This window comes from Sprattus sprattus (assembly GCF_963457725.1).
Source record: "Sprattus sprattus genome assembly, chromosome: 16".
Lineage (NCBI taxonomy): Eukaryota > Metazoa > Chordata > Actinopteri > Clupeiformes > Clupeidae > Sprattus > Sprattus sprattus.
The window spans coordinates 21,801,802-21,821,692 of NC_137914.1; the positions used below are offsets into that span (position 1 = coordinate 21,801,802).

The following is a 19,891-nucleotide window of genomic DNA, read 5'->3' on the forward strand; positions in this document are numbered from 1 at the left end:
CCCCGTGGTAATGCATCTCTCTTACTGTCTCTCTCACTGAGCGATGATCTGTCCTCTTCCTGTGGGCAGCCACTGAAAACCCATCATTGCTCTCCAGTGTGTCACTCCCCCTGTAACATCCCCACTCTTCCACTACACAGCTGTTTGAAACTTCCGGACCTTTCCACCTGGGAAAATGCAATGTCATTGGGAAGGATCCCTGCAGAGTAACACCTGTGTTTACCCCAGTAACTATAAAGAAAGTGTAGAAAAATACTGTTTATACAGTCAGTATTTGACCTGTCTCTTCTTCCAGTCTCTAATGTAGCACCCCATTCAGTGCCTGTAGACGACTAGCCTACCGTGTGGTGCTGGAGTAGGCACTCAGAGGAGAGACCTCCCTTAGATAATTGACTTCAGGCACTGAATGGGTGCTACGTAGGATTTCAATATACAGCTGTTTTGCGGTTGCCGGTTTTAGCGTTTTAGCTTTTTAACCTCAACCAAAAAGATCTAAAAATAGGGTCCAGGTTGAAAGATTCTGAAGTTTCCCTTTATGGCCTCATCAGCTGATCAATGCAGGCAGGCAGACTATAGCCCCCATGGCTGGATGTAAGGTTAGTGTGTGTAGTGTGTCAGCACGCTGTCCATGTGATGTGGCGTAGGCTTCTTTTTCTCTCCATGTTTGATGTGCGGTGACACCGGAGCCTCTGTTCTGCCGGGATGTCCAGCAGTGGAACATGCGTGGTGGCTTGTGTTTAATCTAGGCTGGGGCTTTGCCACTGTAAATCCCTGCAGTGGTGGGATGATCTAGGAATAAGCTGTTGGGCTATGGGAGGTTAATACAGACGGATGACACCAGAGTGAGCAATGCTGCCGGCACCTTTAGTGGCTGTGAGCGAAATAAGACACTATATCCCACATGAAGGGTGGGAGATGAGACATAGACAGATGCCAGACACTTAGATGGATTAAGTTGCAATCACATTTGTCAGAAAAAAAAAAAATATAATCCAGAAGCAATTCATATGAGAACAGCTGATAGGCAGTTAACAAATAGTCTTAGAACTTAAACCATCACAGAACATATGTAAAGCAATCATCTCCAAGATGTGAAAGCCCTGCTGACAAACCTGTGAGAAAACAAGGTTTGTACCTCATTGTGAAGGAGCATATACTATAACGTGTGTAGGTACATTTCACACATTCCAGCATGCCATATTACTAAAACTGACAGTCCTGTTTCACTTTTTTTTTTTAATGTTTAAGAGTCGTATGTGTTCTTAGTATGTAATCCATAACTACGTCACTCTAGTACCCCCTTTACATTCTCTCTGTTTGCCTCACTGGACAAATAATGCACATGCCTTATGTGGCAAATGCAAAATAGTTTTGGCAGTTATGTTCAGAACAGTAGTCTCAACCTTACACTATGAAAAAGAAATACTGAAAAATCATAGGAATATTACATTGCAATGACAAAGCATATGTCTGTTCTTAGTCAACAGACACTGAGAGATGAGCATATGAAATAAGTGCACTGACTGCGGGTCCTATGAGAAGCTTATGTAAAGATCCACACTGGAGGTCAGCAGGCATGGCAGTGAAGCTCGCCCTGCAGCCACCGTCCCAGAACCTTTCCCTCAGACAACATCAAACAACAAACCCCCAATCCATCCTCTTATGACCCTTTGCAGCCACCATTCCTGAGCCTCTCCTGACCACACATCAAATGGTCGAAGAAACAAACAATCCCAATCTATCCTCTGACGGTCTCTTTTTAACCTCAGATGAAAGCAGACGAAATGAAGGGGGAAAAGCAAAAACACTTCAAAGCTGCCCCTAAGATGGTGCTCTCAAATCCCTCCATCTATTTAACTAACTTGCTATTAACAAACTCTGATGCTGACCCTACCGATCAAAAGCCCTTTCAACCCAGATCAATTGGTCTAGCACTTAATATTAGATCTGTCATGGTCCAACTTTTGCCCTCTGTGAAAGGTCCTGAGATTTGAATCCAACATTATGTTTAATTTCCTTGGCAATGCTGCAATAGGCATATTACATTAACACCAGAGTGAATTGAAATATTGAACTCTCTTGCCATCTAGTGGTTATTTTATGTTGCACATCCAGAGAACGAGACAGAGAGAAAGAAAGAGGACGATTGATTGACAAACAAATAGATAAAGAAAGAGGGGGGAAACGAGACACCAAAACAGCGTGGAGAGAGAAACCAGCAGAAGTCCTTACCGTCCAGAGAGAGCCAGTCGTGCTGGGAGGAGGGCAGTGAGGGCAGGGCCCGGGCCTTGTACTCGAACACCACGGAGTTGGAGATGATCTGGGTACTGACGGCCACCTGCAGGGTCACCAGGCCGGTGTCGTGTGCTGTGCAGGGGGACAGAGGGGAACAGAGTTAAGGCCTGCAGGGGGAACATGTGTCCATGGAAGACCTCCAGCAGTTATACAGCTGCTCAGAGGAGCTGGCAGCACAGGTCTACGCACCAGATATTGAGCAAAATGCACCAAACTTTAATTAAATCATGATTTTTGAGTGTTGAATTTTTCTTTTCCTTTCAAATGTTTGAGTTGTGACTGACCTGCTCGACTTGTTTGAGTAAATAGAAAATAAAACTTTATGCAATGTGTCAAGGGCATTTCAGGTCATCAAACACAACTATGCTATGCTTATACAATTGTTAAATACCTCTATTTGTATTGCAACATATTGAATATTAAAATAGTGTAATACCTATATTAGTCTTCTCATTTAATGAATGCATCTTAGCCTGCATTAGTATGCTTCACAATCACCAAATACCATATATGCTATTCACTCTCAGGTAGGTTGACCTACCCTGAAGAAAGGAGAACTCATAGCACAACACAATTTGCATACAGTATTCAATTATTTATTCAAACTGGTTCCTGTTTTATAATATAATTTGCAAAATGATTTCCTGTCATTCTTACATAACTCTTAATTAACCCATGATTAACCATGTGTGACATAGATTTGTGAATGTGAATTTGCATATGTATTGACTGAGTATACTCTGATACTCTAATAACTCTGATATTGATTGGTGTCAGTAGAATGCCTGTCAGCAAAATTGTGCAAAAGACTGTAAAGTAAGATTGTGAATATGTGTGTTATCACTGAGTGCTTGCAACTATATCACCAATAGTATAAGTGTGTGTGTGCTTTTCAGTGTAAGTTTGATAACAAGACTGTAAGCAGAAAATAACAATAGACAGATGGGTAAAATGCAAGGAGCCGTGTATAGTAGAGTATGACAGTAACCATGACTGAGAGGAGTAGTGTATACTAGACTAGAGTATGACAGTAACCATGAGAGGAGTAGTGTATTCTAAAGCAGTGGTTCTCAACCTTTTTTCAGTGATGTACCCCCTGTGAAATATTTTTTCAGCCAAGTACCCCCTTACCAGCCTAAGAATTTTAGATTGAAAAAATTATGTAATACACATTGCTATGCCATCATTGTCTGATTTATTAAAAGTGTGAAGTGACTAACGTGGTCTGTATTCCTATATACCACTGTCACTTTTCATAGGTTTCACAGTGTGAATGTTCGCTTCTTGCACTAACACTGAGTTATTTTCAATGTGATGACTTATTTTGCTTTTGTAAGCCAATACTTTTAAGATAAGTCAATAAATATTGTTGGTTTTGACTTATATCTTGCCCCCTTCTTTATGTTGTTACTGGACATATCTTGTGTCCTGTTAAGCTATGTTACATCATACAACATTTGAGACATGTGGATAATGAAAAAGTGGGATCATTTAATGTGGAGCCATATCATGTTTGCTTATGAAGACTCCTGGATGCAACATATTTTCCATAGCTTTCCACCTGCAACAAGCTACACTAGCTATGCAATTACGGGGGACATTTCTGTTGTGTGCTGCCATCTAGTGGACAAAAAGGTATTGCTGTATGAGTTAATCAGCTAACAACAAATTGATACAATTGTCTTGCTTAATGTACCTACTGAATGGGTCACCTAAATCATTATCAAAAAAGATTGCCCCCCCTGAGAATGTTTCCAGGAGAATAGATTGATACATAAAGATTAGATAAAGAGATTGTCAGATAAATTGATAGATAGATAGAAAGATAAATAGATAGATTGATTCATAAAAAGACATATAAATAGATATATCCATAGATGGATTGACTGGTATGAGTGAGCGACAGGTTCCTCACCAGGGCAGTAGCAGCGCAGAACCCCAGGCTGGATGAGGGAGGCCGGCACAGAGATCTGGTCAAACAGGCAGCTGTAGTTACTACTGGCCTCCTGCCATGGACCTGTGATGAGCACCTTCACCCCGCCCTGAAGAACAAACACTCATGAGCATCAGTGTGTAGTCACAGACACACACACACACACACACACACACACACACACACACACACACACACACAAACACACTTACTCATGTCTGAGTGCATCTCTTCACTCAAACACACGCAGGTGGCTTAACTCCAACTTAAATGTCTTTTAAACACTCATGTTTAAGTGTACTTTCTCAATCAAGGATGCTTATGGTTTGGTTGTAAGAACCTCTTCTGATAAACACTCACACAGGCTCAAGGACTATTTTCAGTTTTCAGTCCTTTTCAATGTTTTACAGATTGCACTGCTGCCACCCTGTGGTGGAAAATATGAACTGCACAGACATTGTCTTTTCCTTCTGGCAAACATGGGCTTTGCTGCCCTCTGCTGGTGGTAAATTGAAACGACCGCAAAGCTGACAACTGAAATCATGCGCTCAGTACAGCATATAGGCAATGTGGAGCTATGTATACAGACACAGTCTATCCTCACAGTTTAACATTAGAAAAGAACATCAGCCGTGGCAATAAATCCATTGGTTAGTCATGAAACGTATTATTATTGACACCTAGTTGTGAAGAGATTTACCTCTGGATAAGACCACTCAGGGGAGTAGTCTGTGACCATAAAGAGCCTGCCTGTGGCCTGCAGCATCCCCAGGGCCCCTTGAGCCACAGCAGCAGATACCACTTCAGCCACCTGCATGTAGGCCAGCGAGCCTGTGTCCCCAGACGCCCCTCCAGCTCCTCCACCTCCCAGAGACTGTGGGCTGCAGCAGGGCTGGAGACAGAGCTCCGACGGGCTGTAGCTGGTGCCCCGGTTGCCCCCATCCTCCTGGCCCTGAGCCTGGCCCCCCCCTGAGGGTGCCTGCCCGTCAGACCCGGGTGGGCCCACCAGCTGGTGGGTGTAGAGGGCGCCCCCTGGCCCCACTGCGGTGGCTCCTCCATCCACAGAGATGAAGTCGTTGATGAGGTCGGAGAACTGGTTCCCGAAGGAGATGTCGAAGTGGTCCAGGCTGATCTCCATGCTCCCAGAGGTGCCTCCACCTGCCCCTGCTCCACTGAGGCCCTGGTGGGCAGCGACGGTGTTGTAGAGCCCCTGGACCAGGCCTGCTCCCTGGAGGAGAGGCTGCAGCTGCTGCTGATGCTGCTGCTGGGAAGAGTTGCCGTTTGCGTTGCCAGCGTTGCCATTCCTCAAACCCTCCACCCCTCCTCCTCCACCCTCGGCGTTCTGCTGCATGTAGTGCTCTGTTGCACCTCCACCCTCTCCATTGCCCCCTCCTCCACAGGCCTGAAGGTGGTCCCCAGCCTTGAGTAGGCCATCTCCCCTGTTCTCGGAAGCCCTGGCCTGGCCAGAGTTCACGCCGCCTTGCTGATCAAGGCCCACCACCTCTTCGTGCTCCGGCCCCAGTACTGGGAAACCTCCCTGGTACTGCAGCAGCTGGAGGGAGCCGGCTTGGCCTGGGCCTTCAGTAGGAGAGACCCCGTTGCAGTTGGCTCTGTGCTGACTCTGGTGGGGATGGTGGTGGTGGAGGTGGCCGTTGCTGCCAGGGGAGTCCGTCTTCACCACCTGCAGGCCCATGTAGGAACCGTCATGGGAGTTGTGCTCCATCAGATGGCTTTTCTGCCCCGAGTTGGATCTACCCTGTTGGGCCTGGCTGGTCTGGGGTGCCTCCTGCAGGAAGAAGCTGGGTGAGCGGCTCTGGTGGGCCATGTGGGGGCTGGACATGGCCTGGACGTAGCCCACAGACGTGGCCACTGAAGAGGAGAAGTCCTGCTTGGTGTCGATGGCACTGAAATCCATCTGCTCCAGCGTGGTGCTGGGACTCAGGCCTCCACCAGAGGGCATGAGAGAGCCGGCAGGGGTGAGAGTGAGGGAGCCTTGGGCCGAGTTGCCCGAAGAGCAAGACACATTACCGCCACAGCTCCCCACCACGCCTACCTGGTAGCCGCTCTCTTTGGCCAGCTGCTGCTCGAAGGAGGTGTCCTCCATCTTGATGTTCTTCACCAGCGCCGGGTTGAAGATGTAGCTGGAATCGGACATGGAGGGCGAATGCTGGAGGCTGCCGTTGGAGCTCCCGGCGCGGGAGGACGAGGAAGCGCTCCCGGACGAGCCCCCGTTTACCTTCATGGCGCTGCCGCCGTACGTCTGGCCCTGCTTGGGGTTGTTGAGGAAGCAGTCCGGGTCAAAGTTCATGGCGGTCTCGGAGATCTTGATGTTGGCCGAGTCGAGGCTGCTGGAGAGCACCAGCTCATCACCACCTCCCGACATCATGGAGAGACCGTCTGAGCCGCCGCCCGCTCCTCCGCTCCCGTCCGGCCCCGCTCCTCCGGGGAAGGCGAACTTGTGGCCGTCGGAGGCCACGGCCAGCACCAGGCCGTGAGAGGCATCGGGCCCCATGATGTGGGCGTTGGGCCCGGTGGTGGGGGACATGCTGTAGACGGGATCGCCTGTCACCTCTGACATGAAGACACTCTGGGAGAGCCCCCCCATGACGGACGCCACGTGACCCATCCCTGCCACGGCGGGGCTGTCGGCCATGTCCGGCTCGCTGTTCAGGCCGCTGCTGATGGACACCGGAGAGTTCTGCGTCGTGTCCGGAACCTCCACCTGGTTGGTGGACGACACCTCCGTGCTGTTCTGGTGCAGGAGCACCGGCTTGTGGACTTTGCCATTGCGCTTCTCGCGGGCGCCCCCTCCTGTGCCCCCTGCGGAGCTCTTGCCGGCGTGGCTGTGCTCGGTCTTGCCCTCGGACACGTCGCTGTTCTGGAGCTCCGAGTGGGCACTGCTGTAGCCGCCCACTTTGGGTGAGATGATGCGGTGCTTGGCACTGTTGCACTTATGGTGCACGCTGCTGCCTGCACCTGTTAGACCGATGAACAATACACACACACACACACACACACACACACACACACACACACACACACACACATCGACAGAAAGAGAGAGTGAGGAGGGGCAGAGAAAAGCAAATGTCAAGAAAAAGAACAGTGCTTAAATGGCTTTTAAAATTGCATTTGTAATGTTCATTTACATTCACGGTAGGAATACATGTAAGAAGAGGTACATGTGGTTTATCCTGATATAACAGTCACTAATATATATTTGTAAAAGTTGTCCTGATATAACATTCATTAATATATATTTGTAAAGGTTGTCTTGATATAACAGTCACTAATATACACTGATAAAGGTTGTCTTGATATAACAGTCACTAATATATATTTGTAAAAGTTGTCCTGATATAACAGTCACTAATATATATTTGTAAAAGTTGTTCTGATATAACAGTCACTAATATATATTTGTAAAGGTTGTCCTGATATAACAGTCACTCATGTATATTTGTAAAGGTTGACCTGATATAACAGTCACTAATATATATTTGTAAAGGTTGACAATTTTTTATTCTGTTTGTCTTGCTGAAGAGTGGAGTATCTAATTTGATTTACAACTTCAGTTTTAACACAAAATACAATCAAAAAGCAGCGGAAAATAAGTGTTGTATCAATATTTAACCACTGTGGCACAAACTGAAAGGGTATATGGTCTAAAGGCATGAAAAATGAAATACACAGAACTCCACATTTAATTGTAAAGTAGATTTATGTGATAGTATGATTGAACATATGTGGTTGGTATGGATTTTTGCCTGGGAGGAACTGTAAAATGCTTTGTTTGGAATTTGAAAGCAAAGTGTTTGCTGCACTCAATCATACCCAAGTCCAATAATCTTAACCTGGGGAAGGAGTGTGTCAGCCGCCGCCAAGCCATAATTACAGACAGAGGATACTGCTGCCCAAGATGCTTAAGTAACGGAGAACCAAGAAAATCCACAACTGCGGAATGCTGTATATGAAAGTTTTATGTTGCAACTCAGCATTATTCTAATCTATTCACTCAAAGACACTTCGGGAATTGGAACTACATCGCTTGGAATGCTTAGCCGGGTTGAACTAACCAGCAACACACACGCCACATGAACCTCAATTCCTCATACCTCTAAAAATATTCTCTGCTGTACAAATTGCAGTTTTATTCACTTTAGTAGGTTTTAAATAATTCATAAATAATTAAGCAGTGTGCTGTATGAAGTATATTTTTTGTGTTAGCTTAGTTTGGTTTCTAGCGGTTATTTCTATTGTACATAGACTGGATGACATCATGGCTTCAATGATGATTATGCTAGTGAAAAAAGACTCAGTTGCCATGGCAAACGTGGCAAGCAAGCTTGTAAATAAACCCTGACTAGTAGTTGCGTTTATGTGACAGACGTTTGACTATATCTATTGAGTGGCTCTAATGGATTATTCTGGAACATGACAGAAGGCAAGGATCTGACACTTCTATAACATTCCTATACATTTCTGCTCTCTCCTCCCCCCTCTGGTTTTTCTCACCTCCTTTCCCTCGCACATCTTTCTCTCTTTCTGGCTATACCTCCATTTCTCTTGCCTTTGTTTCTTATGCATGCCTTTATTCTGTATCTGCCTCCCCTTCCCAACCCCCCATATCATCCTCTGTCTCTATCTCTCTCTCTCTCTCTCTCTCTCTCTCCTTCTCTCTCTGTCTCTCTCTCTCCTGGCCTCCGGTCTGCCTCTAGCCCTTACCCAGGGTTCCTGTACAGAGGCAGTTGTGGGTCCGGGGCGTTGGCTTGGTCTGGTGGCTGTCCAGTATCTGCTGCACCAGCTGTTCCACTGAGAAGCCTGAGCTGCTGCTCCCATTGCTGCAAGTCCACTTGATGCCATGAACTGCCGGAAGAGACACAGGAGACACAGACGTCAGACGTCAGCAGTGGCACAGCCAAGCCAACCAAGCCAGCCCCCACCCCCCCACCAAAAACAAACCACACTGCTCGCCAAGCCCAAGCTCCAAAGCCCCACCCTCCTACCTGACCTGTCTCTGCCTAATCTGTTACCATGGTTTTAGACAGACGCTTTCTTCACTGGCAGTGGCCGCTTGCATCCTCTCTGGTTCCAGCTGCTTACCTCTCCTCTTTCTCTGCTGCACAGACCGGTCATTTGGGGGCAGCTTTGGAAGGGGGGAAAGGGGGGGCACAACCCCCCTCCATACCCCTTATACCACTGGCCCTACCGCCCCCAACAATATCAATGTCAAAGCAAACATGTTCACATATGCCATGCCCCCCACCCATGGCCCTGAAACTAAACGTATGGCCTCTTCAACATTAAAACCTGCCCCCTGCTGGACATACTGTAGAAGTGCCACTTCTGCCAAAGCGCATGAGGTCAGATGTGAGGGCACTCAGTGCAGATACACAGAGAGTGCAGAACAGCTGGACCTGACCTGACGGCCATCACGTGACGCCTCTTTAGTTCACACGTGTCAACTGTGAAGGTGACCTCTGTTTGCACTGGGTTGAGATCGCAGGGATGATACAAAAAAGATTCTGAAACTGCTGCCTGTCTTTTCTTTGGAACTGTGAGAGTGAGGTGTGTGTGTGTGTGTGTGAGTTTGTGTATATGTGTGTAAGTGTGTGTGGGTTTGTGTGTGTGTGTGTGTGTGCATTTGTGTATATGTGTGTGTGTGTGTGTGTGTGTGTGTGTGTGTGTGTGTGTGTGTGTGTGTGTGTGCGCGTGCGTGTGCGTGTGCGCGTGCGTGTGTGTGTGTGTGTGCGTGTGTGTTTGTGTGTGTGTGAGTTTGTGTGTATGCGTGTGAGGGTGTGTTTCTGAAATGTGTGTGTGTGTGTGTGTGTGTGTGGGTCACGTCTCACTGTTAATACCCTATCCTGTTTCAGGTGCAGCTCTTCTCAAAGCTAGCGCTAATGCCAAAGCTTATGGTATTACAGCAGCAGTCGTCACACAGCTGCTAATGCTGATGCTGCTGCCGCCGCTGCTGAACGCCAATTTATCCAAAGAACGTGAAAAATGAAAGAAAAAAACTATTCCAGGGAGCGGAGCATATTTAGAATATCAAACCAAATCAAGGCAGCTTTAATATGGCCTCCATACGCCTCACTACCTCCTCTATTAGAATGGCTGAGAGAAAGAGAGTGATGAAGAGGGATAGATAGAGAGAGAGAGAGAGAGACAGAGAGAGAGAGAGAGAGAGAGAGAGACAGAGAAAGAGGGAGAGAGATGAAGAGGGATAGAGAGAGATAAGAATAGGAGTGGGGCAGAGAGATGGAAACTGAAAAGAAGAGCAGAGAAAGCATACGTATAGAGAGAGAGAGCGAGAGAAAGACAGAAAGAAAGAGAAAGAGAGAGAGAGAGAAGCCACAGAAAGGGGAAAGAAAGGAATCCCCGACGGGATGGCGCGATAGAGAGAGTGACAGACAGCGTTTGAGACAGCGGCAGACGAAGAGACAAAGTGAGACGGCTTAAACTTTCTACCCATTTGCAAACAGACACACAATAGGCCCTCACAACAGTTGTCAAACACTCAGTGGGGGGGGGGGGGGGGGGACACAGACACACACACACACAGACACACACAAATGTTCACACAATATGTCACTTCACATTGGGATGTCTCAGCCATGATCTTGCAAAACAAATCAATCGCAGACAGGTGTGTGTGTCTGTGTGATGTGTATCTGTGTGAGAATCCGTATATGTTCTTGTGTGTGTGTGTGTGTGTGTGTGTGTGTGTGTGTGAGAGTGTGTTTAAGGTTTCTGTATGCAACCGTGCATGTGAGTACTGTATGTCTGTCTGTATGAGGAAGTCCATCTATATCTGTATTTGTGTGTGTGTGTGTGTGTCAGGGTATGTATGCCTGCGTGAAACTGTCCATGTGATTGTGTCTGTGTAAGAGAGTCCATTTAGAATTTAGATTTTGTGCGTGAGAAGGCGTGGGTTTGTATTTGTGTGAGCTTGAATATGTGTGTGAATATGAGAGCGTGTATATGTGTGTGTTTGTGTCTTGAGGGTGAGGATGTGTGGATGGGCGAGTGTCTGAGTTGTGGGTGTGTTTTATTTTTTTTGCGTGTATGTGCCTGTGTGTGTGTTTCCTTTGTGTCTAAGTTAGGCTGTGCGTGCACGGCTGTGTGTGTGTGTGTGTGTGTGTGTGTGTGTGTGTGTGAGTGTGTGTGTGTGTGTGTGAGTGTGTGTGTGTGTGGGTGTGTGTGTGTGTGTGTGTGTGTGTGTGTGAGTGTGTGTGAGTGTGTGTGAGTGTGTGTGTGTGTGTGTGTGTGAGTGTGTGTGTGTGTGGGTGTGTGTGTGGCAACTTGTTTGTTTAGGCTAAGCCGCTTAGGCTCTCTGTCTCAGGCCCCCCGGTGAGTGGACATTCCGTGGCATGGCTGGCAGGGGTCAGCGTCGGGCGGGCGGGCGGGCGAGCTCCTCCGGCCAGCGTGACTCAGGGGGCTGAGAAAGACCGACCCTGACGGCGCCAAACGCTTCCGCTCTCCTTGGCACTGAAGCGCATTACAGCCACTTTATCAAACACTCTCGCCCCACTTTGAGCTTGGCACCCTAAGACCTATTTTGTCAGATGCAGTCACCCACTCAAACACACACGCACACACACTCTTGGGACTGTCCGGAGACGTTTCCAGAGGTGGACGGTGACGGATTGTCACTAGTCACTTCTCCATCCTGCTCCGTCAGTGTCAGGTCATGGATGCGGTGTGACAGTCATGCGATGAGAGATCGCCTGGCCGCCCCGGACCACCTTGTCCTCGTCCTCGTCCCCTTCCTCTTCCTCCTCCTCCAAACCCAGCAGCTTCTGCAGTATGACTCCCCTCCCGACCAGTCAAGCCTGTGGCTTTGAACTACAACAATCCTGCTATTACGTGACGGCAAGATCACATCAGATTTCTCTTGCACTGGTGAGCAGCAATGCCCCCCCACCCCCATCCTCATAAACACCAATCACGACTCCTCTCTCTCACCCTCCACCCCTTCGCCCCAGCCCCTCTCGTGACCTGCTGGCATGGCTGGAGCCGAGGCTCGTGGATCGCATTAGGCGGCACTGAGTGAGTCAAGCTGCCCTAGCGTGACTGAGAGCGGCCTGCCGAGCCTCCGACCGACCGGCGGCCCCCACCAGCCCCGAGTCTGCGTAAGCTGCTGCTCCGCTATACAGCCCCCGCACCACCCCCAGGGGCCCCAAGGACGACACAAGGTCACACCCGGAGCTCTGCAAGGGCCCTTTAATGCGTGAGGTTTTTATTGTTCCAGAGTGAGAGAGGAAGAGAGAGGGGAGGGTGGAGGAGAGGAGAAGCGGAGAAGAGGGGGATGTGCTGATGAGGATGTTTAGGTGAGTCAGACTTGAAGATTTCAAGTGGGAAAAATAAGACTAGCGGCACTGAATGCTGCATAGATTTAGTTTAGTGTTTGTTTGTTTGTTTGTTTGTGTGGATTAGAGCGTCCAAAATGAGAAAGACAACACTCAGCAAAGCACAAATCAGAGAAGAGCACTAGAACAGACCATAATACCGTAGATATGAACGATGTCTCCGGTGTGATTTAATGCAGTGGTAATTCTAGGCATCAGCCTTTTTCCCTCCAGCCGCGGGAGCCGAGAAGCCGAAATTAGGCATATGCAAACGGCCGACTGAATCATCCTGCCTAATCAGGAGAAGGGGATGAGAATGAGATGAGCGCGCTTATTCCAGCGCTTTCCATATGTTAACCCAGGCGGGGAGAAGGCAAGCATAACTAGTGGAGACGAGCGGAGCGAAAAGATGCCCACGTTCCTCTCCTCTCATCTCTCACGCTGTAACAGCAAAGAAAAAAAAAGAAATATGTCTCGGAGGAGCAGAGGAATCCTCTGCGCACTGGCGGAGAAATATGGCGTTGCGTGCTTTCTGCATTTCTCCTGCGTAATGCGTGCTGCGTGCGCGCATCTCCTGATGAATGCGAGCTGTTTGTGCAAGACATAGGTCACTCAAGGGAACGTGTACAGTTTGTAGGGCCTGATGTATAATTCATGAATAATGCATGAATAATATAGTGTACAATTTGTCTGCCTCCCTCTCAGCTCCCCAGACTCCTGGCACTCTGAGGGGGAGATGGGGTGCACTTCTGCACCATCACCACTAGGTGGTACTGTTGGGCTTTGGAGTGGAGGATGTGGAATTAGCCTTTGGTCACTTTTGGTTTAGTGGCTGGAGAGGGAGTGAGAGGGAAAGAGTGAGAAAGAGAGAGACAAAGAGAGAGAGAGAGAGAGAGAGAGAGAGAGGGGAAGAGAGACAGAGAGCCAAGGGAGGTGGAGCAGATTCATATGGACTCTTAGTGTGGCATGGCTGACTGGAAGACACCTCGCCCTGTCCCCCGTTGTCCTAACCATTTGCAAAGTTAATGACTTAATGCATTACTGCAAATGGTTTACATTTAGATTAGGCCGTAGGTGTAATGAATACGTTGGTTTGTGCTGGCGTCTGGAACCCAGGGAGTCCGTGAAGGGGGAAACACTTAAGTGATTGCCACAAAAGCTCTTAGGGGGATCACAACAGATACACACACACACACACCGGTGATTATGATAAGGGGCTGCGGTGAGTGGTGGAGGGGGGGGGGGGGTTGGTTGTGGTGTGTGTGTGTGTGTGTATGTGTGAGTGTGTTGTGGGGGTGGGGTTATGGGTGGCCAAAGCCTTCCTGCATGAGTGGAGCTACTCCAAACATGGAGCCGAAACTGCTGACGCCAAAGTAGTGACAGCCCCCCCCCCCCATGTCCTTCATCAGAAAGGCGTAAATCATCATGGGCCAGTTTTCCACTCTTCGGTCGGCGTGTCCTTCGGACGTCTCCGTGCTCGTTGTGCGATGCGCGCCAGTTTTGCACTCCGTCTCCGTGCTCTGGTTCTCCGGCTCCGGCCCTTTCAGGGGTTCTCTCCCAGGCCCTCATTAGGCCTGAAACTCTGACGTTACCTTGGGCTGCTTCTCCTTCACCTGGAGCCCACGCTCTGCACCGCACCGCACCGCACCGCACCGGCAGGAAACAGAACCGCGGAGCGGAGCAGCCGGGCCTCCTGCTCCATCGGTGATGAGGCTCCGAGAGAGAGAGACAGAAAATGACAAGAGAGAGAGAGAGAGAGAGAGAGAGAGAGAGAAAAAGAGAGCACAGAGAGAGGGAGAAAGAGAGAGAGAGAGAGAGAGAGGGAGAGAGGGAGGGAGGGAGGGAGGGAGAGGGATACATGAAGGATTTCTGGTGAGTCAGACGCACTGGCTCTTTCCCTCCCACACGCTTTGCGCGCAGTCAGTCAATCGATAGCCCACTCTCCCGCTTTACCGGAACAAGGCAGCCCGCGCCCCTTCGAGCAGGCAGGCCCATGTGGCGGAAGAGGAGGAGGAAGAGGACGAAGGCAGGCGCACCCTCACAGTGGCCAGATGTCTCTGTGCGGTGTCTCCAGCACCCCTGGACGGGGCAGTCCAGCTGCAGTCCCCTTGCCCGGCCACTCGCCGTTTGAGTATGGAGGCCCACTCAACAGGTCACAGACCAGTCCAACCTCTCACTCACCCTCTGAGAGTAAGGTATGGAGGCCCACTCAACAGGTCACAGACCAGTCCAACCTCTCACTCGCCCTCTGAGCAGTGAGGTATGGAGGCCCACTTAACAGGCCACAGAAAGAGGTCGCAACAGAAGCCAGTGTGGGCATAGTGGAACAGACAGAGCTATTCAGCTAAAGCTTCCTCAAGTATCTTACATCATACGCACTCTCTCTCAGATGTTCCGGCTCTGGCTTTAAAATAGGCCATGAGAGAGCGTTGCGAAACAGACCTATAGTCCGTGAGAAGAGTCTGAGAGAGTCGCTCAGGGGAACTGTGGTCAGAGCAGTGGGAGATGCTAGTGTTCAGCACATCAGATCAGAACAGTAAGGCACTAACTCTGTGTTTATGTGTCTGTGTGAGTGCCAATGTGTTTGTGTGTGTGTGTGTATGCGTGTGTGTGCGTGTGAGTGTGTGTGCGTGTGTATACATGTGTGTGAGTGTGTGTGTGTCTGTGTGTGTGTGTGTCCGGTGTGTGTGTGTGTGTGTGTATACGATTGTTGTGAGTGTGGGGTGCGTGTGTGTATGCGTATATGTGAGTGTGCGTGAGTGTGTGTGTGTGTGTGTATGCGTGTGCGTGTGTGTGTGCGAGTGTGTACGTGTGCGTGTGTGTGTGTGTGTATTCGGCGTGTGTGTGTGTGCGTGTGTGTCAGTGTGTGTGTGCGTGTGTGGTGTCAAGTGTGTGTGTGTGTGTGTTTGTGTGTGTGTGTGTGTGGTGTTTGCTGAGGCACAAGCCTGGGTCACTCACACATGGGCTTGAGCTGGGCGATGAGCTCCTCCTTGGTCCACTTGGCCCACTCCTTCTTGTCTGTGTTGATGGAGGCACACAGGATGGGCCCGCATGGCTTCTCCCACAGTCCTCAATGGCCGGAACATTCAGGTAGTGGACCAGAACGATGTCTGGGTTCTGCCATCAGGGACGGAGAGACAGACAGACAGAGAGAAGGAGAGAGAGAGGGAGAGAGAGAGAGAGAGAGAGAGGTTTAACACTCCTTTACTAGACCACATGAGAAACACCCCGACTTTCTCACATGATAATATAAAACACAATAAAACGCAACAATGTTTAAATGCCCATCAACACGGCTTACACCATCAAACAGAGAAAGGGAAACAGAAAGAGAGAGACAGAGGGATGGGGGGGAGAGGAAGTGAAAGAGAGGAGAAATGAGGAGAGAGAAAGGCAGGATAGGAGGAAAAAGAAAGAAGTAGACATAGCATAAGGTGTGTGATACAGCAGACCCACAGTAGGCCCGTCTAGAGACCGTGGAGGGAGCGTGCGGGGGGGGGGGGGGGGGGGGGGGGGGGGACGACGACGACAAGCAGATGGGGTGTCAGCACCCACTCACACTATTGGCAGGGGTGGGAGGAGTGTGATAGACACTGTCTTACACTTACACACACACACACACACACACACACACACACACACACACACACACTCCAAACATACAGACTGCAGGGAAACAAGCCCATATGAAGAAGCTAAACACAGCTGCTCCATTAAAGACTAAAATAAGGGACTTGGATTTTGCATCAAACACGCTGGCTCTCCTTCACACCCACACACACACACACACACACACACACACACACACAAAGACAAATAGACACAGAGACAATTACACACACAGTTCCCCACACACATAAAGTGAAGGAGGAAAGTGAGAGAGACAGAGAGAGAAAAGGAAAGAAAACATCATCTATGTGTTAACACACGAGGAACTGTTGTTAAATTCACCTCCAGTAGCAACCGTCTCCCTCCACAGACCTGGCTGTGTTTACTAAGTGAACATTCAGCTATTTGCAAGCAGCCCGTGTTACACCAACACATTTTCTAATAATTTCTATTCTGACAGCTTATGAATAATAGGTGGTGTTTAAAAGCAAATTGTGCCAGTGCGAATAACATCAATTCTATTCTATAATCATGAAGAATTTTGTTTATAAAGTCACAGGAGTAACATTCCCAAACTGCTAGTTGAGATTATGTTCATTACACACTCTGGCAAACACACATGCAAATCTGAACGTGCGCATACACACGCACACACACTCACACACACACCGACACCAACACACACACACTCACACAAACAGAGATGGATATACACCTAACCACCACACTCACCAATAGTGTGTTCAACCACCTGAGACGAGGATCACACAACATGTAACATCCTACACACACCCTCAAGCACATATGAAAGAATCAAATCGAGGAGCAGTGAGAGAGAGAGAGAGAGAGAGAGAGAGACAGAGAGAAGGAGCGGCAGAAAGAGAGAGAGCAGAGACTGAGAAAGGCCTTGATAGAGAAAAATGCAATGGCAACATCTGTCGGGCGGCTGTTGGAGGCTTCATCAGTGTTAAGTGGTAAATAAATCAGTGTGCTGCTGGTGTGTGCAGCCTCCCAGCCAGCACCATTAATCTGCCCTCCGGGTACCATGGCCATCCCTACCCCAGCCCCCTCCCTCACCCTTACCACCCCAGTAACACTCACCATCGCCATCCCTACCCCCTCCCTCACCCTCACCCTCCCAGTAACACTCACCACACCAGTAACACTCACCATTGACATCCCAGCCCCAGCCCCCTACCTCACCCTCACCACCCCAGTAACACTCACCATCGCCATCCCTACCTCAGCCCCCTATCTCACTCTCACCCTCACCACCCCAGTAACACTCACCACCCCAGTAACACTCACCATGGCCATCCCTCACCCATCCCTCACCCATCCCTCACCCTCACCCTCCCAGTAACACTCACCACACCAGTAACACTCACCATTGACATCCCAGCCCGAGCCCCCTACCTCACCCTCACCACCCCAGTAACATTCAACACGGCCATCCCTACCCCAGCCCCCTACCTCACCCCCCCAGTAACACTCACCACGGCCAGGCCTGTCTGATGCTCAACACAGAACCAATACAGACACAAGGGAATGGAACACATAGGGGCATGCACATCACACACACACACACACACACACACACACACACACAAAGCGCACACACAGAATACACACAAGGTACATCCACAGAGCACTCTCTAAATAGTAGTCACTAACACATGCCCTCTGAAGGTATAACAGACACACACACACACACACACACACACACACACACACACACACACACACACACACAGAAGCTCATAGATACAAACAGTCTCTTTGTGCAGCCTGTACATAGATTGACAGATAACTTTCACACACACACACACACACCACTGAAATATATATGGACTCCACAGGGCCACAGAAGAAAGCAGATAGTCTCTCTGACACAAGGTAAGGAACACTGTCTCTTTGAAAAAACAACTCAGACAGTCACACACACACAACCATATACAGTTCTGAGACAACCATATAGAGTTCTCAGAGTCAAAAAACCAACTCACCTCAGTCGCACATAAAACACAAAAAAACTAAAACTAAAACCTATCTGCCTCCAAAATGTAGGTAATGATCTGCTAACAGTCTGCTTATGAACACATGACTGTCATACTCAGAGTGTCTACAAATAAGCAGCCATCAGTCCCCAGCCTGTCTAAAACGCACCACTGACACCCACTGTCAAAACTGACAATTTCAATTTCCACACTGGCTGTTTTAACAATGAAAACTGTTAGCGTGCAAAAGCTAAACCCCAAAGACCCGAGAGCAAGCCCAAGGTGACAGTGGCCGAGGAACACACTCCCCAACACGTTAACAAACACCCCCATGTCTTCAGAACCCCACGCGCATCCAAAAACACCTCTTGCATACACACACACACACACACACACACACACACACACACACACACACTCACACTCACACTCACACTCACACTCACACTCACACTCACACACACACACACACACACACACACACACACACACACACACACACACACACACACACACACACACACACACTCACACACACACACACACACACACACACACACACACACACACACACACACACACACACACTCACACACACACACACCATTGGTATTTATTAAATCTGCCCCCCTAGCTGTTCTGGCAGGGGGAAACTAATCTGTTTGGGGTTAGCGCGGACATGCTAGGCCATGGCCACTCTGTTCCCTCCCCTCCCCTCCACTAGGCAGAGATGGAGGCCTTATCTCCAGCCTGTCAGACCAATGGGATGAACACAACTCATCAAAGAGTGTCTGGCTGCCTTGGCCACAGATGAGCGCGGGCCGATAATTAAGAGGAATAAGGAAGGCAGGCCTTCATATAACTTACAGACGAGACTACACAGGGCGGGGGGAATAGAGCTCTCAGTCAGGGACAAATTGATGGCACACAGAAGCGACTGGAGGGAAGAGACGGTCTGTGTCTGTGTCTGTGTCTGTGTCTGTGTCTGTGTCTGTGTCTGTGTCTGTGTCTGTGTCTGTGTCTGTGTCTGTGCACAGCCTGATTTCTATCCACTCGCCCCCCGTAGCATGTGGTGCTGACTTTTGTTAATCATATTTTCATACACGCCGGGTGTCTAACTTATTCTCTTCTTTATTCTAATTTCTCACCATTATTGTCATTTTCTTTCGATAAAGCAAAACAGTACATATAGTATATCAAGTAAGTAAGTATATCAGAAATGTATAGGGATAATTAATCTTCACATTACAAAAGGCAGCAATTCCTACTTGAGGGTGGAATTCTGAGAAAAAGGGTAGATCATTTTTTTTCATGTTCTCTTGGCAGATTTCAATTGAATGTATTCAGTTGAGTTGGCTGGTATTTGGTAAGGTGCAGGTTCATTTTTTTGTTATAACTCCTTAAACGTATTACACTCTGTGTAAGTTTGAAAGATATGCTCCTCCTTTCTGTCCCTGAGGTCTGACTAATATGCATTTTGGTGCATACACAAACTCCTTGTGCTAACGAGGAACAGGAGAAACATTAGCAGGACCACAGGGACCTCCTGGGCAGACAGAAGCCAACATACATGGCCTGAACGGTAGCAGGAAAGGATGCGGACACACATAATTGACACCATGGGAATGGAGCATGTGATGACAACCGTTGGAAGACAGAAGGATGTATATAACGCATTGTGAAACCCCTATAGCTTTTTTCCTAGTCTT

At 48.7% G+C, this 19,891-nt stretch overlaps 1 protein-coding gene across 1 annotated transcript in view; it reads right to left on the bottom strand.

The window, feature by feature from the left end:
- Window positions 1-19,891, bottom strand: part of camta1a (calmodulin binding transcription activator 1a) — a gene marked incomplete at its 3' end in the record, with an annotated part of 384,283 nt that overhangs the window by 28,028 nt on the left and 336,364 nt on the right. Inside the window, 6 exon segments of the mRNA XM_080853296.1 lie at window positions 2,233-2,367; window positions 4,211-4,337; window positions 4,929-7,204; window positions 8,954-9,094; window positions 15,535-15,634; window positions 15,637-15,693. Coding sequence (XP_080709422.1) covers window positions 2,233-2,367; window positions 4,211-4,337; window positions 4,929-7,204; window positions 8,954-9,094; window positions 15,535-15,634; window positions 15,637-15,693 — 2,836 coding nt within the window.